Source organism: Neomonachus schauinslandi, chromosome 13 (genome assembly GCF_002201575.2).
Source record: "Neomonachus schauinslandi chromosome 13, ASM220157v2, whole genome shotgun sequence".
Taxonomy (NCBI): domain Eukaryota; kingdom Metazoa; phylum Chordata; class Mammalia; order Carnivora; family Phocidae; genus Neomonachus; species Neomonachus schauinslandi.
Genome location: NC_058415.1, coordinates 70,297,480 through 70,320,406, shown reverse-complemented (window position 1 = coordinate 70,320,406; position 22,927 = coordinate 70,297,480). Strand labels below are relative to the sequence as shown.

The window sequence follows — 22,927 nt, the reverse complement described above, 5'->3', positions numbered from 1 at the left end:
CTGTGTCTCTCTCTGTCAAATAAATAAATGAAATCTTTAAAAAAAAATTTAAAAATAAAGTCAACTAAGAGGGACGCCTGGGTGGCTCAGTCATTAAGCATCTGCCTTCGGCTCAGGTCATGATCCCAGGGTCCGGGGACCGAGCCCCACATAGGGCTCCCTGCTCCGTGGGAAGCCTGCTTCTCCCTCTCCCGCTCCCCCTGCTTGTGTTCCCTCTCTTACTATCTCTCTCTCTGTCAAATAAATAAATAAAAATCTTAAAATAAATAAATAAATAAACAAAATAAAATAAAGGATCTATTAGCAAGGGAAAAGAAGGGTGACTATATATTAGGCAGTCAACTTACAGTGTCTGTCACTTCACCCTAAGCTCAGGCCATAAAGAACACTTTTATTTTCCAACATATTCCAAGCCCTTTTGTGTATCCGTTTCTTTGCATCTGCCGCCTGAAAAGACCTTGCTCTTTGTCTTCACCTAACAAAAGCCTTCTTAGCCTTCAAAATGCAGGGCAATTTTACTGTAATAAAAATATATATTAAAAAGACCCCAAAAATTTTTTAAAAACTGGGCAGACATCATCTCTTTTGGAATGCCTTTCTCTCTCTCTCCCTAATGTGGATTAAATATCCGTCATCAGGAATGCCTGAACTCCCTGCAAAGCACACCTGATGGATTGTCCGTGAAATGAAAATCCAGCTACTTGCTTTCCTCTTCACAAAATGGTACCAAATCAAGAGAAATCTTTCAATGGCTCTCCATTTCCTGATTCTAATCCCTGCCTGATGCTTGGTGGCATTTCTGCCATTTGATTCTTGAAGACACCCCGAAATCCTTAAAATTCTTATAATGAACTTCCCTTTTTGTTTATGCTAACTCAAGCCCGTTTCTGTTACTTGAATCCAAAGAGTCATAATTAATACATGATTCCTTGCTCACTGGTATCATAGCATTACCTGCGGGGGCAGAGACAGTACTCACGAAGTGTCTGTGAGCTCCCCTTCATTTCCCAGATTCCACAGAGGGTAACTTAGGGGTGGTCACGTGACCCAGGTCTAGCCAGTGAACTTTGAACAGAAGTGATGTGCGTTATTTCTGGGCCAAGGCAGTTAAGAGCTAATGTACCTCTTTATCTCTCCTTATCCGACTCTGACAACAATGGGCTGTATATGGTGTGGCTATAAGAAGGAAGAGGGCTTCCTAACCTACACTGGACTTGGCATGAGCAAAAAAAAAAAAAACAAAACAGCTTTTTTTCATGATCAGCCACTATTCTTAGCAAGTTAGTTTGATGCAGCAGCTACTGTTAATGACACTATTGTATCTCTTCAACTATAGCTGTATGTTACTGATCTCTTTCATTAGAATATGATCCATTTGAGGTCAGTAGCAAGTGTTCATTGTATGACTATAGTACCAGCCCCTACAGAGCCTGGGACAAGTGTGTTAAATGTGTGCTGGATGAATTATGAGTGAATGAATCATTCCACCTGATGTTTTAATTAGGAACCAAAGAGAAACTTCTAGAGCTGGAAATTGAGCCTAGAATCTTCAAACTCCAAGCCGAGGGCTTTTTGTGGTCAGCCGTCATCGTTGCGAGTAGATGATGGGAACTGTGAATTAACTCCAATGTGTGGCAATTCAGAGACAGGCGGTCTACGTGCAGCTTTCTAGGACAATTATTCTGGAAAGTCATTTCTGGGAAAGGGCCCAAGAATTTATGCACAGCAGAGGAGAAAGACTTCTTTAAACATTGACTGCTTCTGTTGCTCTGGTCATGAAACTCTGAAAACAACACAAGTCAGAAGCTTCCTAGGGGACAGAGGAGCATCTGTCCTTTCAAAAAATTCAACATTCCCGTTAAAAACTCTGCTACTGGCTACCTTCTACATGCCCCTCCAGATCACTCTCTACCTTTCTGCTCTGCGTTTCCGAATGCCAACCAGTATGCACTGCAGTCCAGGAGGTTTCTGTCTAGCAGGATCTCTAGCAGGAGCTCAGAGGAGGGAAGTGAATGACTCCTTAGTGGGCTGTTGCCCCAACTGAAGGTCACTGCTCTCTGTTAGCCCCTTCCTTGCCTCCTCTCTTCAGCCTAGGGACTGTACCAGCTCTACTGTTTCTGTACCTCAGGTCCTACAGCATCCCTTGGGGTTCCCTTACACCCCCATACCTCTGTAGTTAATCCCTTTATTGGTAAGCCTTCCGTGAACTATTCTGATTTGAGGGTGTCATCTATTTCTTATTGAGACCCTGACGGATAGACTTAACATTTTCCAGATTATAGATTCTATATCCTGATTACATTTTTACATGCTTAGTGTGGGCCTTTCAGATAGAAACTGAAGAAGAAAATAAAAGTCATCCTATAATCCTACTCCTGAAGATATCTAAGGTTTTGGAGCATTTCTTTCCAAGATTTTTCAGAGCACATGTTACGTGGGTTGTTATTGTTTTTGTTTGTTTGTTTGTTGCAGTAAAGTATAAACAACATAAAATTTACCATTATAACCATGTTTAAGTACACAATTCAGTGGCGCTAAATACATTCACAATGTTGTGTAACCATCACCATCATCGACTTCCAGAACTTTTTTTAAAGACTTTCTTTTTTTTTTGTCTTAAAGATTTTATTTTTAAGTCATCTCTACACCCAGCATCGGGCTCGAACTCACGACCCCAAGGTCAAGAGCTGCATGCTCTACCAATTGAGCCAGCTAGGTGCCCCAACACTTTTCTTTTTCTAGAGCAGTTTTAGGTTCACAACAAAACTGAGAGGAAGGTACAAAGATTTCCCATATACCCCTGTCTCCCCAGATGCATAACCTCTGCCATCATCATCCCCTACCAGAGGGGTACATTTATTACCAGTTGATGAACCCACACTGACATGTCATAATCACCTAAGTTCATAGTTTACGTGAGGGTTCGCTCTTGGTGGTACACATTCTGTGGGTTTGGACAAATGTATAATGACCTATACCCGTCAATGTAATACATACAGAATATTTTTCACTTTCCTAAAAATCCTCTGTGCTCTACCTAGTCCTCCCTCCCCATCTTACATTTGCTTTTTACACTATTTATATCTCAGTGTATATATAATTTCATTAACACCCTTGCACCACGAACATTTCTCGGTGTCATTAAAGTCTTTCTTACATGTCATATTTCAAAGTTCTATACCATAATGTAACATGATTATTTTTTCCATGTCCCTATTTAGGTGATTTCTATTTTTTTGCTATCATAAATGCCACTGCAATGGCTATCCCAATTCATAGGTCTTCATTCAAATTTCTACTTACTTCCTTAGGTCCTTCAAAGTTTTTACACTGAAGTAATGCCCAATATATCGTACACACTAGAGGGAGCTTGAGAGTTCTCAAAAACAATAGTTTTCTGTGCCCCGATGAAGAATGAAAATAACCTGCCAAGACTGGCAGAAATATTAAAGGCATCTGAGGGCTTCCCCTCACCACTGGCAAAGCTATGCCTGATCTCACGAGGAAACAATGTGAGCATTTTCTTCCGAGGCCCGGGCCCATCTTGGGTCAGGAGAGCAGAACTCAGATGGTTGTTTTGACTGATGACAAGTGTGGTCACGAATCTTTAGATCTGTCGATGACCAATGGGTGACCACAAAGGCCACACTCAGTCTGCAAAGAGGACTCTGAAGGCGGGCCCCACCCCAGCCACAGGGAGCCACTGTCCCCGGCCAGCTCCCAGAGCCCCGGGGGCCAGACGTTGTGGAACTAGTCGTACTAGCTCCCTGCAGTTGTAGTGGATGTTATCTGAAAGATGGGGGGAAGGGAACTGTCCAGAACCGAAGCTCAGGGTCACCAGCCAACAAGTGGGTGGCAAGCTGTGTGACTGGGACTCCTGAACGGACTTGGAGGAGGTGGAGGCAGGGCCCTGAGCTCGCCAGGCTTTAGATCCTCCTCTGCGACCCCTCCCACCTTTTCTAGATGGTTCCTCTAGCAGAGGAAGCAGAAGAGTCTGACACAGGGAGAGCCCGCCGCCAGCACCCAGACAGCCAGCAGTGATTGGGCAAATATAGCTGAGAATGTGGAATAGGGGAATGTGGAATACTGCTGTGTCAACCCTCCATCCCCTGAGGATTAAGATGGCACGCTCTGTTGCCCTGGGACCACGGACTTTGCTTCTTCATCCTCCTGCTCATCTTCCCAGGGATGGGCCCCTCCTGGGTCATCAGACTTGACTTGCTCATTTGTGCAGGAGATAAACTGAGACCTTCTTTCCTTAAAACTATAAACGTAGGAAGTTTTGACTGTGTGCTAGAGTACTCTCGGGTACCTAGGAAGGCATTTTATAGGATGTTTATAGTCAGCAGAAATAGGAAGCTTTGGGGAAAGGGGGACCTAGCCAGGCTCAAGGACCCATACCGTCAAATGCTAAAAGCAACACAGATAGGGTAAGAATTTTCCTTTAAAAAAAAATCTGTGGTTCTCAATCTTAACTGCATTAAATCACTTGGAAAAAATTTTAAATTAAAACAAAAATTAAATTCCCACTCCCAGAAGAATCACATCAAAATGTCGAGGGGTGGGACCCATTCATCTGTGGTTCTTGGAGCTCCCAAGGAGCTTCCAATGTGTAGCCCGGATTGAGAATCACTGGCCTTAAAAAGAACAATGAAAGAAGGCCAAGGCTTTAATGGATTGATGGCTCTATAAACTTAATAACCAGATCTCTAGTCTATACTTAGGTATTTTATTTCTTTAAATCTTGCTTTATAATGCACTCTGGCCTTCATTGACAAAGCCAACTAGACATCTATAAACAAGTTATAATGTTAATAGTTAAAGTTAACGAGGGAAAAATCCCCCGTGTCACTGTGCTCTGGGAGCTACCCCTATCTGAGAAAGGCTTTGTGAGCTGGCACACCCAAGGCCACCTTTTTCACTGAGCAGGCAAATGGCTTGGAAGAAGGAGAGAAAAAGTCAAAGTTCATCAAGGCAAAAACCTAAAGACAGCAGGTTGAGAAGCTGGGGGAACATCAGCTCTGCACCCAGGGGGAAGAGACTGAATTGTAGGGGCAGTAGGATAGCCGGAGAGATGAGATCAGGAGCTTACCTGGGTGGCACCACCAACGTTCAGGAGACCCTTGGCCTGGGCTTTGGTTTGCCTTGCAGGCAGGAAAGCCCAGGTTCATCGCATCCCAGAGCCTCAAAATGCAGCCCTCTGTTTTCTGCAGCCTCTCTTCTCTTCAACTGCAGACACCCTCCCCTTTGTAGTGTAGGGCACAGCAAGAGCAGGGATCCTGGGTCAGCCCAGTGTGGGTTGGAGCTCCATCACTGACTAGCTGTGTGATGGTGAGGAAATGTTTAAACCCTTCTGAGTTCTGTTTCTCATCTAGCGACTCGGCGGCTGGTGATCTAAGGGCGCAGAGTGCTGCTTTGTCAACCCAGCATGACTCATGAATTAGGATGAGATCTTCTGTTCCCCTTGGGGACTGTGGAATATGTCTCTCCCACCTGGGTTCATCCTCCCAGGGACTGGCCCCTCTTGGCCAGTCATAGTTGACTTGCTCATTTGGGCAGGAGATAATAAAGTCAGAAAAATCTTTAGGCTCAGGCAAGGGGGGCCCCTGCTCTGATCCCCTTGGTCTACAGGGTCCTGTTCTGGTGTTCCTTTGCCTATACTCCTCCCTGCTGAGTGAGGGGTTAATGGGGTGAAAGGACCTGCCACTTAGAACCTATGCTCCCCACGCCTGGGTGGCTCAGTCGTTAAGCGACTGCCTTCGGCTCAGGTCGTGATCCCAGGGTCCTGGGATCGAGCCCCTGCATCGGTCTCCCTGCTCGGCGGGAAGCCTGCTTCTCCCTCTCCCACTCCCCCTGCTTGTGTTCCCTCTCTCGCTGTCTCTCTCTCTGTCAAATAAATAAATAAAATCTTTAAAAAAAGAACCTATGCTCCCCATCTAGGCCACACTGTAGGGGCCAGGTCCCTGAAATCCCCTGTTCAAATGGGCCTGTACCCACTTTTCGGGTTTGTAAGGGCTGCTCCCCAGATCCATACTCATGAGGATGTACTACGCTGTCTGTCTGAGGCCTGATGGCAGCCAAGGGCAGCTGTTGGATAGTGGGAGATGGGGGTGAAGGTGGACAGAACAGAGACATCTGGTTTCCACACAGGTGTGTCCTCCTGGTGCCTTAGGATAGAGTCAGGGTTGAGAAGAGAAGGGGCAGTTCTCCATACCTTGCCACACTTCAGCTCAGAACTCTGATGAGCCAGTGAATTCTAAATTGGAACTTAGTCTCCCAGGTCATTATGAAAATATTTGTCAGTTTAGATTAGCATTTACTTTGACAACTTCTTAGCTTGATTTTTAACTTTAAAACGTTGAAGCAGACGGTATGCGCTCTGTGGACGTCCATTTGTACTCTTCCGCCATTTGTACCATTTGCCTGCAAATGTGACAGGCAGGTCTGGGGAAAACAATACTATCATTTAGGTGGTTGTGGGGATTAAATGCAAAAAAAAAAAAAAAAAAAAAAATTGTGTGAGTACAGAGTAGGTGCTCAGTAAGGATCATACCCTTTTCCTTCCGGCTCATCGATGTCACTCAAAAAAATGAAGTTGCAGAAGAGAATCCTTCTCTAGGTAGGCTACACCGTCCTCCTTCCTGGTTCTAGAATGCAGCTTATGCTGTGTTGACTTACTGGGGCTAACATGCCCTCAGGCCTTTTCACTGAGAAGCTGATCCAAGTTTGAGAGTTAAGCTCAGATCCCACAGTTAACTGTGGCCCAAAAAATGGCTCTTAGGCCAACCAGGAAGTCTGTGGCCTCCTTCTGAAGTGGCTCTAGGGTGAGGTAGCCTTAGGGCGGGCAGTGCTCCAGGAACCCAGGCCTTCTGTGTGTGTCCAGGGATCTGGCAAGACCTGTGGAGGGAGATTTCTGGGGTGGGAATCCGCAGGGAGGGTAAAGCAGCCACTTTGGAGACTCTGAGAGCGGTCTGCAGAGGTACGCCGGCCTAAGCTCAGGAATGGTGCCCAGAAAACCAGCAGTGCTTCCCGGAGAGCCCAGGAAGGCGGGGGGAGGGGGGTGAGGGGGCGGGGCGGTGCGGGGTGGGGGGGGTGGTAAGGATGCTGGCTGATCTGGGATTCAGCAGTTGAGGACTCAGAGAAGCCAGGCTTCCTGGAGAAGACAGAACCCGCAGAACAGGTTCACTCCACTGTGTATCTCGTATTTGCTAGTTTGTCTACTTTGTACTTTGAAAGTACCCATTTACTGTCTGCATTTTAAACAGTAAGTGAGAGTATGCTAAGCTGTCAGAAAATAGGGCTGGGTGAAGGAGGACCCCACAGGCACAGGGAACAGTGTGGACAGGGAGCTGGAGGCACTGAAGAGGTGATGTGTCAAAGGACAGTGAATGAGACACTGAACGAGTGGTGGGGGGTTGGAGGGGGTGGACACAGAGGAGGCCGGGAAGGTAATCGGGCCATATTGAAATGGCCTTGAAGCCTTCTGCTGTTGCTTCATGGATCACAGAGGAAAATGCACTTAAGACTGTAATACGATTTCCTTCTCATTAGAAAACTCTCATTTCCTATAAACTTTAGGAGATTTTTCATATTGGTTACCACATGATAAGGAATGTTTAACCCATATATAGGCTGGACCTCTTGCTGCTTGAATTTTCAATCTTCCTTTTTCTTTCTTTCTTCCTTTCTTTCTTTCTTTCTTTCTTTCTTTCTTTCTTTTCTTTCTTTCTTTCTTTCTTTCTTTCTTTCTTTCTTTCTTTCCTTTCTACCTATCTATTATTTAAATAACCAGAAATAAAAATTTAATAAGAAACAAAGAAAATTTATTTTTCAATCACAGGAAAGTTCATCTGATAAGTGGAACTAAGTTCCACTTAGTTCTAGGAAACACATACCTGAAAATTACTATTAAAAAACATTCCTGGGGGCGCCTTGGTGGCTCAGTCAGTTGAGCGTCTGACTCTTGATTTTGGCTCAGGTCGTGATGTCAGGGTTGTGAGATCCAGTCCCGCATCAGGCTCGCACTCAGCACAGAGTCTGCTTGTCCCTCTCCCTCCCCCTCTGCTCCTCCGCTCTCTCTCTCTCAAATAAATAAATAAAATCTTAAAAAAAAAATTCCTGGAGACTTAAGATGTCAAAAACAAATGAATTTTATAAATATTTTCAATGTATTCAAATGCTAGAGAGGGCTGTAACTCTCAGAAACGATCTATTTGGCCATCCAGGGTAGCATTATGCTTCTTGAAGATCAAGAAACATGGGCTCAGGGGCGCCTGGGTGGCTCAGTTGATTAAGCGACTGCCTTCGGCTCAGGTCATGATCCTGGAGTCCCGGGATCGAGTCCCGCATCGGGCTCCCTGCTCAGCAGGGAGTCTGCTTCTCCCTCTGACCCTCCCCCCTCTCATGTGCTCTCTCTCAAATAAATAAATAAAATCTTTAAAAAAAAAAAAAAAAGAAACATGGGCTCACTTTGAGGCAAAGTATATAAAGCCTTTAGATTTGTACTCTGCCACATTTTACCTGAGGGGTGTGGGAGTTAGGAATGCGATAAATTCATCCCCATGCCTATCATTGTCCCTCCCCCCCCTGCCATGCATACTTTAACTCCCTGTTGCCCCTCATATTAAACTCAGCTTGACTAATTTTGACGATAAAACACTAGTTCTTTATACCTATTATTGGTGTAAATGCATCATTGTTTATTTGCCAAATCCCTGAGGGGCAAAGATCTAATTAATCTATTAAGGCTTCTCTGGGAAAAGAGTCAAACCTTTCAGATGAGAAACCTGGGTCGATATCATCAGTGTGTTTTGCAACGGGGCTGGCTGAATTGCTCCAGACAAATCAGACGGCCTCTGCTCAGCACATTCTGAGGTTCATGCAGGCTGGGAATGCAGAAGAGGGAGCGGTTTGGTTTGGGGCTGTTAAGCAGAAGAGGCCCACAGTGGGGCACCTGGGGGGCTCAGTCAGTTAAGCGTCTGACTTCACTTTAGGTTGTGATCTCGGGGTCCTGGGATCCAGCCCTACGTGGGGCTCCTGGCTCAGTGGAAAGACTGCTTGAGGATTCTCTCTCTGTCTCTCCCTCTCTGTCTCACCTCCGCTCATGCTCTCTCTCTTTCAAAAGAGGACGAGGGGACCTGCAGCATCTAGCAAGCCAATGTCCCAGGCCCCGTGCCTCTGCAATGGAACCGCTGGGCCTGTGTCTCCAGAAGTGGGAGCAGAATAAGGGGAAACAGGGTTGGAAGTGAGGCCTCCAGCCTGTCTATGACATGTGCTTGTAATCTTCCAACAATGGGCTTGACGGTGGAGGCTCAGCTCTGCTGAGCGGAACTCTCGCCTGAGGCTTCACCTGATGGGCAAGGCCACTCATGGGAAAGGGGTTAATGTGACACCCCCCCCCCCCACCATAGACCTCTCAGGGCAGCCTGGAACTTACTGGTCGTTGACCTGGTGGGAGTGGAAAGTTTGGTTTGGTTTATTTTTAAGCTACAACCTTCCACGTGTTTCCCATACCTTCATAACATTCAAACCTGGACTGATTGCCCCTTTTTAGGCTCCTCTCCCTCACAGGGACACAAAAACAAATCATCACTTCATTGAAATGACAACTGTGGCTGTGTTGCTAGGAAAGAAGGAAAAGGAGGAACCAAATGACCCTCCCTCTCTCTCTGCAAAGTGAGAGAAAACCTCGGGAGCCCTCCATCCAAGAAGCCTGGGAGCCGTGACTTAACGTGGCTGGGCCTCCCTCTTCAGGGGACCTTTATCACCTGGTTTTGGCTCTTTGGTTCTCCAAGCACAAATGCTAAACCATTAAGAGATTTCCAAACTGGCTTTGTGACATCTGTACCCACAGGGTGGGCACAGAGGGACCAACATTTGGCAGTGGGGTAGCGGGAAGAGAACATGGCTCATTCTACACCCCTACCCAACAGAACTTTCTGCGGTAATGGAAATGGTCTACATCTGCACTAAGGGCAGCCACAGGACTCAGGAAGCACTTGCGCCCTCGAATGGGACCAGTACCACCGAGCAACTGAATTTTTCCTTTTGTTTCATTCAAAGTATCTTCAATTTAAATAGCTTCACAAGTGGCTGGTGGCTGTCATATTAGACAGCACAGCATGAAGTTCTCTGACCTCGAGAAGCTAAGGGAGGGAGGGCAGCTTCAGTCCTCCTGGTCTTCTCTTTTTTCTTGCTTTTCTGACCTTTAGCTTCTCCTTGTTCATCAACCTCTAGCAGCTTCATTGCCGAGGACTCCCCTCGGTTAACCCTACCCCACTGGCCAAACTTCAGCAAGAAGCAACATTACACTATCTGCTTTGAAAAGACTGAGCATGGCTTTCTCGGAGCAGGATGAGGTTGGCAAGGATTGCTGAAGCTGAGCGTGATATTCCAAACTGCTAATTTGCTAAAATAATTTGGGAAAGTTGAGCAAAAGCAACCTTGACATGACATGAGCAAAAGCAACCTTTCTGAAATTTATAGGAGGAAAAGTCCATACTATTGGAGGTTATGTTTGCTAATTGTCTCAGGGGTTGTTTATTAAATGGCTATAGAATATTTATTTCTCTCTGTCAGAGCACTTGGCCCAGAAAGGCAGGCTCGCTTGCTGAGATTTTCTATTGTGACCCAATCCAAAGATTCAGCCTGATTTCTTATCAACTGGAAATTTGGAATTACATAATCAGCTCCCTGCACCCCTCCCCCACCTCCAAGAACCACAGATGTTTTCACGATAGCCTTTGCAATCCAGGAGAATTATCCTATGCATAAGGCCCTGCTGAGAAGAGAGAGGCAGGTAGACATAGGGGACTGTGTTTTGTACTATTCTGGTCAACCACCTACAGCTGGTTGGATCAGGGCTGGGCATTGACTCCAGGGCAGCCAGCTTCATTGGCTGGCCAGTGATCTATGACCTGGCACAGAAGAATGTCCTCCATGTAGGTTCCCTCTCTCTGGACACTAAACTGGAAACAGAAATGGCAGGTGGGGGTTGAGAGGGAAGCAGCCAAATGTAGTGGCTCAGAGAGCGAGCTCTCAGCCATTTTGCACAAATGGGGTAGAGCCTTGGAATCTGTGTTTTAAAAATTCCTCAGGAAACTCAAACGCACTGATATCCAGTTTGTTTTAATTCCATAGGTACTTAGTCACCTTTGATAGGACGATTCTACCTAGCCTCACATTTCCCATTTGAAACTTTAACATCAGAGACAGCCAGCATTTTGCTATTGTTGGGAGTAATTCAGTGTAAGGCTTTCAATTTAATATTTCCTTAGGATAGATTGCTAGTAGTGGGGTTAATAGTCAAAGAGATCTTTGTGGTTCTCGCTACAGATTGCCTTCCCAACGGGTTGTGTCATTGATTAAGTGAGCATGTCAGTTTCACCACAACCTTGCCTGCACTGGGGCTATTATTTTGCATTTCCCTCCTCATCTTCCCTGTATTTCTTTAGTAAACGTCTGAAAGTGCCTGAAGTCTGCTTTAATTTGTATTATCTTTGATTATAGTTAAGATAATCATTAAGATAATGTTTCCCATCGGTGTGTTTACTATCTGTGGTTTCTGTTCTCTCTGAGTTTCCAAAAGTAATGTCATCTAGACACCCCCTTCTCCTGCTATTTTTCTTTTTCTCCTTTTCTCCCTTCTATTTTCACAAGTACAACACAGCTTTAAATATTCCCAGTGGCAGCATCCTAAAGTCCACCCCCCTGCCCCCCACCCCACCCCCCATCAGAAAGGCAATCTCTTCCCATTGTAGTGAAATCCCTATTGTGGTTCCAGGGGTGTTTTGCACGCAATGACTGGTACACATACTCGTCCAGGAACCATGTCTTTATAGAGGTTAAGACAACCGGATTAGGGCGCCTGGGTGGCTCAGTCGGTTAGGCGACTGCCTTCGGCTCAGGTCGTGATCCTGGAGTCCCGGGATCGAGTCCCGCATCGGGCTCCCTGCTCGGCGGGGAGTCTGCTTCTCCCTCTGACCCTCCCCCCCTCATGTGCTCGCTCTCTCTCATTCTCTCTGTCTCAAATAAATAAATAAAATCTTTAAAAAAAAAAAAAAGACAACCGGATTAAAGAAAATTAAACCAGTCTCTTAACTGAAGGACTTCTCAGGGCCTTTAACACTCCTTTAACAAATGTTTGGGTGAACTTCCAAGAGAAGAATGTATGAGGTACCTTTTCCACACCTATTTTGCCTGCCGTATGACCCTTGTGTGCTGAATCATGCTGAAGGAATGGTGTCCTGGAGGAGGTACTTTGAGATGCCCTGCCCTGGCCTAGAGGTCATACCCATACTAAAATCAGTATGGCTGGGCGCCTGGGTGGCTCAGTTGGTTAAGCGACTGCCTTCAGCTCAGGTCATGATCCTGGAGTCCCAGGATCGAGTCCCGCATCGGGCTCCCTGCTCAGCAGGGAGTCTGCTTCTCCCTCTGACCCTCCCCCCTCTCATGCTCTCTCTAGCTCATTCTCTCTCAAATAAATGAATAAAATTTAAAAAAATAAAAAAATAAAATCAGTATGGCTGACGGAAGTGGGGCAAAACATGACATCCCTCAGTCACTCCACTTCAGCCACCAATACACAGTGATGAAACACAGACAAAATCTTCCTTTTTAAAGATTTATTTATTTATTTTGAGAGAGAGAGAGAGTATGTGTGTGCGTGGGTGGGGGGAGGGACAAAGGGAGAGAGGGAGAATCCTCAAGCAGACTCCCCGCCGAGAGGGGAGCCCTACTCGGGGCTCGATCTCATGACCCTGAGATCATAACCTGAGCTGAAATCAAGAGTCAGTCACTGAACCGACTGAGCCACCCAGGTGCCCCCCGAAAACTACCTTTGTCAGAGGTTTATAGTTTGGGGTTTTTAGGTTTAGGTCTTTGGTCCACTTTGAGTTAATTTTTGCATATGGTGTAACATAAGGGTCCAACTTCGTTCTTTTGCTGGCAGATGTCCTGTTTTCGCAGCCCATTTATCGATAACACTGGCTTCCCGACTTAAATGGTCTTGGTGCCCTGGCTGGACTTAAATGGTCTTGGTGCCCTGGCTGGAGCAGAGTCTGAATCCGGCTCTGTCAGACTTCAAGCAGTGTGCCTTTTTTGTAGTAGAGTGTGTGCCCCAGTTTTCTTTAAAGCAGTCTTTCTCTCCCAGACCCAGAAAGGCTGTCATGGACCAGGCCTGGAGGGCCCCTGACCTGCCTCCCAGGTGGGGCGAGCAAGTAGGCCTCAGGCACGGCCCGAGGGCAGCCCTACCACAGGCCACTGCACCTTCTGGATGCGGCCACACCAGCTGACCGGGGCCTGGCTCCGGGACTGCCCAGACCGGTTTGCAGGGTTTCTGTTCACTGGGAGCTGCTTCCCTGGCCACCATGGTGGCTTTCTCCCTCTCCTTCTTTCTTTCTGGCTCCATTTCTTCTCAAATTCTTTCTCTTCTCTCCTCTCTCCAGTCCCTGCACCAAAGGCCCTGGGCCACAGACTTCACTTCCACTCCCGTGCCCAAGGCTCTGGGCCCCTGGCCTCCCCTGGGCTGCCTGCCCCGCCAGCCAGGCTCTGGCCCAGAAGGTTTCTATTTTTTTTAATGGGTATAAAATTATCGATAATTACAGGAACAGAAATGCTAACAATAACAAGTCACATGTATTGGGTCCTTATCAGACATAGTTGGCATACTTCCTGTCCTTTCTTCCTCGCACCAGGCCTGTGAGGTCAATACTTTGTTATACCCTGTAAACAGATGAGAGGCTAAGGAGTGAGGGCTCAGATTCTGTGCCCTAGGCCACACAGCAAGGATTCAAAAGAACCTCTGAACCATGCTTCTGGATGGCTCTGCTTGGTGACCGTGGTCTCACACACACATACGTGTGCCAGTCATTGGTGTGTGTGTGTGTAAGAGAGAGAGACAGACAGAGAGAGAGAGACAAAGAGGGATACAGAGAGAGAGACAGCAGGAGTGAGCACACCATCAGGACAAAAAGGCCTGGGGAGAAGAAATCACTTAACTTAAAGTCAGGGTAGTGGGCAGGGGTAAAGCTGGGTCTCGAAGTTACTTTCTTAAACCCCAACCGCTGTAGCTTCCAGTGGACATTGGTCCCCCTAGAGCAGTTGGGGAGCAGGTTTGGGGCAGATAGCCAACAACTGAAGTAACCTGTCATGAATGTTCTTGAACACATGCCCAGGACCACTCACCAGGTACCCCGCCTCTTTCTCAGGCCTGGATCCTGGCTGGTGTCATGAATACTGGTTTCCCAGCAGGCTCAGGCCTACCCCATTCTGTTGGAATTCCCACGACTGGGTGCTCACTGGAGCAGGGGATGAATGGGTAAACAAGACATGCTTCCCCTTCAAGGAGATCTTAATCTGGGAGAGAAGAGGACTCACCAGCCCCAAACCTAGGAGCCACCTGGCACCTGGCTCCCTTGCCCCAATAGCCCATCACTCACCACATTATATTGGGTTTACCTTTTTCATCTCTCAATTCTTTCTTTCTGCACGCTAGCCCACGCTGCCATCATCTGTAACTGCTAAGGGCCGAAGGTCTCTCAGCACAGAGAGGCTGCCCCATTTGTGTGGCAGAGGGAGATATATGTGCATATGGCACCCTAAGATGACAGGGAAACAACCGGGTCTATCTAGAGAGGGTCAGAGAGACCTTACCGCGGGGGCCCATCTGGGTTCTGAAGGGTGAATAAGAGTTTGCCGGTGCGAAGGTGGGAGAATGTATTGGAGAGGGATGGATTTGCATATAAAGGCTCAAAAGGTGCCTTTTGGGTGTCTGAAGAAAGGCAATAATTTAGAATTCAGAATGGGGAAGGGGGTGAAGTGATAGTGGGGCTGCGGCAGCAGGCAGGGCCAGACTAAGAAGGCCTTTTCCCTGTCAGTAATGGGGAGCTACTGAAAGACAAGGCCTCCAAATGTGAGGGTAAGTCTGGTTTAAAACCTGTTCTGCCTCCCCAGCAAATAAATAGAGGCCGGCTAAAAATCTGTATGTGGAATTTGTCCAGATAGCAAACATAGATGGCTCCAGGCCCCCTGCCACACTCCTGGGACTGTCATTTTGTCCAGTGTCCCTTGTCATCAGCCTTACTGAGAGATGATAAATAGGGGAACTGCGTGGCCCGTTTTCTTTTCAGAATGGCCGGTGGCTCGGGCGCTGGGTAAAGGGTGGACTGGAGAGGGAGAGATCGCAGATCGCAGGGGAGAGATGCAGTGGTCCAGGGGATCAGGTAGTGGCTGTGGAAAGTGGGCTTGGCAGGGTACGGAGGTCAAGGGATGAGGGAGAAGGAGGGCTGGACGTTTCTAGCTTGGACGGCTATCGTCGGCCGAGAAAGGCCCTGCTCTGCTCCCCCCACACCAGGAAAGTCTCCTTGGCACCCCTCTGCTCTCCGCCTGAAGAAGATGGAATACTAATCTGATTGGTCAGGTTCCAGGGCGATGGTTAGGTCAAGGTCACTTGTGTGTGGGGTCACGGGCCATAAAAAAATGACACAGGAATGTGTTCCTCTCTTCCTTCCGCCCCCACTTAATGTGCTGCCTTTGTATCTGGAGTCGGTTCCTGGCTAGGAGAAAACATCCCACAAACAAGGGGGGGTTTAGGGGGAGAGACAGACCGTGAAAGAGAGAGAGAGAGAGAGACACAGAGTCTTAAGCCTTCAGGCTAGGCCTTGGGCTCCGTCTCAGCTTTATCAGAGGGCCCTGGGTGCTGGGCAAGCCCAGCAAAACCCAAACAAAGCCCAGCTTGTCTCCACCACCAATGCCCTCGCTGCCTGTTTCCCCTGGGAATCGCCCAGGCTCCGGGGAGTGGCAGGGCAGGGCAGGCCTGCAGTGGCTTCCATCTTAATGTCATCCAAATCCCTGCCTTTATGTCTCATAGCTTCATCAAAAGGGAGAGGGGGGGAGGGGACGAAGGGAGGAAAAAGAGGGCGGAGTCTCGGGGGTCAGAAACTGGCTCTGGGGACTGCAGAAGCACAGGGCCCCCTCCCAGTGAGTCAGGGAGGGCGGGAGCTGCCATGGCCGCGGGCAGGGGCGGGCTGCAGTTTGGAGAGGGCCAGCCCAGATAGCCATGGGATCCAGGGCTTCCAGTCCTGGCGAGCTGCCTCACCAGCTCTGTGGCCTCAGGCACGTCCCACAACGTCTCTGTGCCCCTGTTTCTTCAGCTATGAACCAGGATTGTCATGCAGAGTCATTAAATGCGGTCATGTCTGTGACAGCACTTAATAAACCATAAGACCCCTGCGCAGCACAGAGGAATAGTATGCTTTCTATGATTCCCTTGGGAAGGAAAAGCAGGGTGCCTCTGAGAAGGATTTGTCACTTTTCAGCTCCTCCCAGCTCCTCTCTACTCAGCTTCACAAAATGCCATTTACTCCTTCCCCCGCAGATCCTCTTTGAGGTTGGTAGTATGGGTTGTACTTGCCCGTTTTACAGATGAGAAAAGTGAGTCTGGGACAAGACTCCAGCAGAAGTACCATGTTTGTTCTTTGACATTCGCTGTCTCCTTCAATGCTAAACTTTTAAAAACGAGTGGTCTGGATCTACCATCTCCACGTCCCTGCTCGCATTTTCTCTTAAACCATCTAATCCATTCACTGCTTCCACGTCGGCACTGCCCGCAAGGTCACCAAGGCCACAGCTGTCCCCAGCTAGCCCACTTCAGAAGCCCCCCACCCCCCGACCTCATTCCTCTTAAGCCTTCCCTGCCTTGCATCTGACCCTACCCACTTCCTTCTCTTTCCGCAAATTCTCGCTTTCCTTGGCTTGAACTAGGACTCGAAGCCGACCACAGAGAAGGAGGTGATGGGGAGGGTTCCTTTGGTGTCTGTGGTTCCTCGGTTGTACGGTGTTAACCCAGGTGAGTCACGGAAGCCTCGCTTACTAGACTACTGCTTCCACACTGTGTCCACACTGCGCTCTGAGCTGTAGCAGGACTTCAAAAGCACCGTCGCCTCCTCCACCAGCCCAGCTGCCAAGGGCTTTTCCGCAAAAGCACAATTTACCTTGGTTTTGACCGACTTGACAGAAGATGGGTTTTGTTTGTTTTGTTTTGTTTTTTACTTGATGGCAAAGAGGATCAGAGCTATCATCTGGTGACTTGGCTGGGCATGGGAAGGCTAACGCCAGCAGTCTAGGACAGAGCAAAAGGGGTCACAGTATCAAACTAGACTCTCCTGGCAGGAGAGGAGCAGAGATTAGGCAGATGAACCCAGCTGCTGGTGATGGGTAGGGGTGATGTCTGGTCCTGCACTGTCTGCTATGGTGACCACGAAGAGCTATTTAAATTTAAGTGCAACTAAATGAAATATTTAGTTACTTAGTTGCACTAGCTACCTTGCAAGTGCTCAATAGTCACATGTGGTTAGTGGCTGTTATATTAGCACAGATATAGAATGTATCACTGTAGGGGCATCTGGGTGGCTCAGTCAGTTAAATGTCTGCCTTTGACTCAGGTCCTGGTCCTCGGAGTCCTGGGATAGAGCCCTGAGTCGAGCTCCCTGCTCAGCGGGGAGCCTGCTTCTCCTTCTCTCTGCGGCTCCTCCTACTTGTGCTCTCTCTCTCTCTCTCTCTCAAATAAATAAAATCTAAAAAAAAAAAAAAAAGAAAGAAAAGAATGTTTCACTGTAGAAAGTTCTATTGGACAGCACTGATTTTAAAGCACTGGATAGAAAAGAATCAACAGTAAGCAGCTGGCTAAGAGAGTAAGAGAAAGACAAACTCCTCAGGAATGTCCAGAAAGAGCAGTAACATTGGGGATGTAGACAGGAAGGCAGCAGAGTGGGCAAGCTCTATAAAAATGCCCCCTTTCTGCTCTCCGTGTGCATCTGCAATCAGAACGTTAGGGCTATATCACATCAGGGCCACCCGAGTTTTCCCAAAGCAGGATGCATATCCTCTAGGGACAAAACAGGTCCTCAGAAAGGAAACCCATGCTAGGGCTGGCATCAGGGAAGTGGGGAACACTCTTTTTTCTCTCCAGATGTCGATCTTTTAAGCCTAGACAGAGGCCTGGATAGTAGACATTTGGAATGGAGATCTAGGGATTCAACATTGAGGAGGAAGTCAGAAATATGATCTGGAGCAGGGGGAAAGGATTGGCTAAAAATATGAATTTGGGACTCAGTTGTAGTCACCGAGTCCTTTTGTCATTGCCATTTCTATATCTAAAAATTTAGATGATTTGTTAACTCTCCACTTATTTCTGTACTATTCAGTGATGAGTATCGCCTTGCTAGTCATTTGCTTGAAGATGAGTTCTTTAAAGAATGAATAAAGTGAGTGTCTATTCAAAAACAATGCTTATGCATTGGAAAGAGATCAAATGAAGCAGAGGAAAGATCTGGGACCTGGAAAATCATCAGTCTAATCTGAGTCACTCCTTAAATTGTAAATTCCAGAGGGTAGATTCAGGCATGGCTGGATCCAGGTAGCCAAAATCAAATAGACATCAGAAATTGATGTCTCTCATGGGGCGCCTGGGTGGCTCAGTCGGTTAAGTGGCTGCCTTCAGCTCAGGTCCCACGTCAGGCTCCCTGCTCAGTGGGGAGTCTGCTTCTCCCTCTCCCTCTGCCTGCCTCTCTGCCTACTTGTGCTTTCTCTCTATCTCTCTGTCAAATAAATAAATAAAATCTTAAAAAAAAAAAAGAAATTGATGTCTCTCCATTTCTTGGCTCTGCTTCTCCTTGCATTGTTATCATCCTCAGGCTTTCCCCATGTGGTGTCAAGGTGGGCCCACAGCAAGCAGGTCCCCAGGCATAACACTGCTGGTTCCCAATAATCTCAACAAGAGGTCCTGGACTGACCTCCATTGGCCTGACTTGGGTTACTGCCTATTCTTGAGCCAGTAACAGGCCTCTGGGAAATGCGGTGCTCTGATTAGCCAGGCCTGATCAGGCACCAAACCTGAGCCAAGGGATGGGGTCAGTTTGACCTAGACCACCAGGCCTCTGAGTGCAGGTAAAGTAGTTTGCAAAGTAACCCAAACAAGCCAAGGGGAGGCTGGCAGAAACCACAGCGGCTGCCCACTACACAGTCTGTAATTAATGCTAGCTATCATTATTGTGGAACGATACCAGAAAGATGAGGCAGACATTTATCAAACACTAGAAAGGGTAGGGAAGGCTTTGTGGTACAGAGTAAGGTCTCAGTAAGTGCCTATGGAGGGAAAACTTTATAAGAGAGCCAATAAGAACATATACTGAAGTGTAATCTTGTTCTACGAAGAAAGGAGTCTGATGGAATGAGGGCACAATTTTATTGAGTCTAGGAAAGGAGCCAGGAAACAAAGGATAGGGATAAATGGCACACTTGTGAAAGGAGTTCCTTAGAGACAGGGCTCAGGGCTGTTTAATTAACATGTAAAACTACTCTGGAGGAAGGGAGTGCATGAGGAACTCTCCAAGGTTTGCGGATGACACGGAGCACCTGGAGTAGTGATGGCAAGGACTGTGGCGGGAGTTCTCGTGGACCTGAGGAGGTGGGTGAAGAAGTGGGAGCTGAGCTTTAATGAGGACAAGGCAAGGAGATGACTCTAGGGGCCAAACTCCCAATACTGCCCAGGAAACTGAGGAAGTCAAGCTACTGTGATGACCAAGAAAAGGACTTGGCATTTAGCGTAGACTGTTTCTTGGGAACTTCAGCTCGAGATGGTTCTAGAAGGAAATGCAAGATAAAACACTGGGGCTTCTGCATAATGGTTTGAGGACAGAAAGGCTCCTTAAAGAGTGATACGTTGGCAAACAGGATACATGTGCAGTTCTGGCCTGTTCACGCTGAGCACAGAGGAGGGCCGAGAAAGGGCAATTAACATTTTTGAAGGGCTGGTTATAGACCTCAGATAACAAGACTTCTAGGTCCAAAAGGCAAAGATGAAGAAAGAGCAATCACTATTTTGAAATACATAGCACTATGAGCAGACAAAATGCAAACTATGCAAACTGGCTCATCATATGTTGAAATTCTCAGGTTGAAACTTGAGTGACATGAAATTTAATCAAAGGGGGACGCCTGGGTGGCTCAGTCGGTTAAGCGTCTGCCTTCAGTCCAGGTAATGATCCCAGGGTCCTGGGATCGAGTCCCACATCAGGCTCCTTGCTTAGCACAGAGCCTGCTTCTCCCTCTCTCTCCCTCTGCTTGTGCTCTCTCTGTCAAATAAATAAAATCTTTAAAAAAAAGAAAAGAAAGAAAAGAAAAATTTAATCAAAGGAAGGCCTGAGCCTCTGTTTCTGCTCTGTGTGGTAGAGAAAAGAGTGCTTGAACCACTCTAGTGATGAGGACTGAATGAGATCCAGTAGGTGACAGCACCGGAGACAGAGGAGGTGGAGGTAACCCAAAAGCCACGTGGTAGCCCCATGGGATTCTTGATGATGCGGCTGTCAGTAGCAGGTTAGCACGTGGGATCTGCAGTCAGGAGACAGGAGTGGGAGCTCAGGCTGTACTCCAGTGTTCATCTTCCCCGTCTCTAAAAGGCAAGAGCAATTCCTACCCCATAGGGCCATAGGAAAATGAAATGAGATCCTGAATTCATTCAGCAAGTGGGGTTTTTTTTGTTTGTTTGTTTTGTTTTTTTGAGCACCAACTACTTACCAGACAGCAATCTAAGTGCTAGGTGGGACTATAATGATGAATAAGAAAAAGCCCTGTCCTTCCAGAGGTTGGTGTCTAGCAGGAGACAATGATAGCGAATAATCACAAACTGAATGATGCTCCCTATGGAGGGGTGGTTTTGAAAACTGTAATGCACCAGACTGATAGGATTTAATACTGCCTTTGTATTTGTTTCCTATCACAGCTGAAATAAATTATCACAAACTTAGTGGCTTGAAACAATACAAATATACTATTGTACAATTCAGGAAGTCAGAGTTTGAGATGGATTTTTATAAGCTAAATTCAAAGGCTGCATTCCTTCTGGAATATCTAGGAGATTATCTGGTCCTTACCTTTTCCAGCTTCTAGCAGCTGCCTGCATTCCTTGGTCCCTGGACCCATCACTTTGACTTCTGCTGCCAATGCCACATCACTCTCTCCGACTCTGACCCTCCTGCCTCCCTTTTATAAGGACCCTTGGGATTAGACTGGGCCCACCCAGATCATCCAGGATCATCTCCCCACCTCAAACTCCTTAATTTAATCATATCTGCAAAGGGGCTCTGGATGTGGACATCTCTGTGCTACTGTAGTACTTCTGGGCTATCCAGTAGGAAATGAGCTGTCCTTGGAAACCAGTAAGCCGACTGGGCTACCTCTGAACACCCACTTGCTAACGGTGTTCTATTAAGTGGAGTCTTGGGGGAAGGGGAGCAGAGTGGGTACCTGAAGGCTGATTGCAGATGCCCCCTCATAGGACAGCGTCACGTGGTAGAGCCCTGGAGAGTGTACAGAGAACACTACCCAACAAGCAAGGCCTGGCAGCTGCCGGCCAGCAGCTCTGAGCCCTCAGGCAAGGATATTACTCTTCTAAGCCCCAAACTCCACCTAAGTCAACCGGGATAACAGAACTACCTGGAAGGGTTGGAGTGAGGATTAATGAAAATACCCATGAAATCACCTAAGACAGCACCTGATCCTCAATCACTGTCTATGTCTGGAACGCCGCCTGAATTCATCCCTCCCTCTTTCTCTGTCCCTTCTGCCCTGCCACTGCCTCCTTCCAGGCCTCTCGGGAACCTTCATTGTTTGCCAGTCCTGCCATATGCCTCCACCTGGCCGTGGTTAGGAGCTCTGAAGCCCTGCAAATGAGCCCCTGTTAACCGTGAAATCTGGAGCAAGTCTCTTAAGTGCTCTAAGCTTCAATTCCCTCCTCTGTACAATGGGGCTAAGACCGGCTGTAGAACCAGGTTATTCCTAGGATTAAGCGGGATGATGAATGCAAAGGGCTTACTGAGCACAGTGCCAGGGGCGCACACACACACACACACACACACAGCAGTGTTATTGTTCTGGAGAGGCCTGCCCTCCTTTCAACCTGGTCTTCCCCAACATTCCTTCCAGCAACACTGGACGACCCACTTCTTCCTGAAGCAGGGCTTGAACTCCTATACCTGAGGGGCATTGTTTATAAGCACTTCTCTCTGCCTCCGACCTTTACCAGACTTTCCAGTTATGGCTAGTTATTTGTGCAGCCCTCTGCCTCAATATTGGACACACGCTTCTTGAGGAAAGGTGCTACTTGTTTTTTTCCCCTGTGGAGTAGGTTGGAAAAGTACTCCCCCCTCCTTGCCCGACCTCAATTTCTTTGTTTGGAACGAGTCCATTGGACTGGAATGGCTAAAAGGGCCCTCCCTTCCAGCTCTGAGATCTTAAACGGACAGAACCTAATTTAGCAGGGACGTTGTTGATCATCTAGTGCTCCTCTCTCCTTTTCCAAAAGGGGAAACTGAGGGCCCAGTAGGGCCTTCACTGAACCCTATTCTCTCCCTCCCTCTCTGGCCTCCGGGACAAGGCTTCCCGCAGGGCAGGCAGCCCCGCTTTCCTCACTAGGCAGGGGGAGACTCTGGGGCGGCTGCAGGGCTCGGGGCGCCGGAAACACGTGTGTGCTCACCTACGTGTACACACGTGAGCACACCTACAGCAACAGGGGGCGCTCGGGCCGGCAGGGGGCAGCACAGCCTCGGTTTGCAATTACCCGGCGCAGCCCCGAGGGAGGAGGGCGTGCTGCAGTCCCGGCGGCGGTGGCGGCGGCTGGAGGTGCAGCCTCCCAGGTGGGAGGCGGGGGCTGCGGGCGCAGGAAAAGCGCCTCGGGAGCCGGCGCTCGGCGGGGCCTCCTCCGGCCCCGGGCGCGGCGCGGCGAGTGGGAGCGAGCGCGCCGGGAGCACGCAGGCGCCCTGCTCGGCTGGCTTTCGGCCGGCGCGCGGCGCGGGAGCAGCCCGCAGCCCGCGCCCCCCCGCAGCTCCGGGGCCGCCCGCGGCCGGCCGTCGGGAGCGGCCCCTCAGCGGCA

At 48.2% G+C, this 22,927-nt stretch overlaps 1 protein-coding gene across 1 annotated transcript in view; it reads left to right on the top strand.

Annotated features, from left to right (window-relative positions):
- EPB41L4B (erythrocyte membrane protein band 4.1 like 4B) overlaps positions 1-22,927 on the top strand; it is a 152,229-nt gene that overhangs the window by 4,788 nt on the left and 124,514 nt on the right. Inside the window, exon 2 of the mRNA XM_044920420.1 lies at positions 15,869-15,921. Coding sequence (XP_044776355.1) covers positions 15,869-15,921 — 53 coding nt within the window. The remainder of the gene's footprint in view (positions 1-15,868; positions 15,922-22,927) is intronic.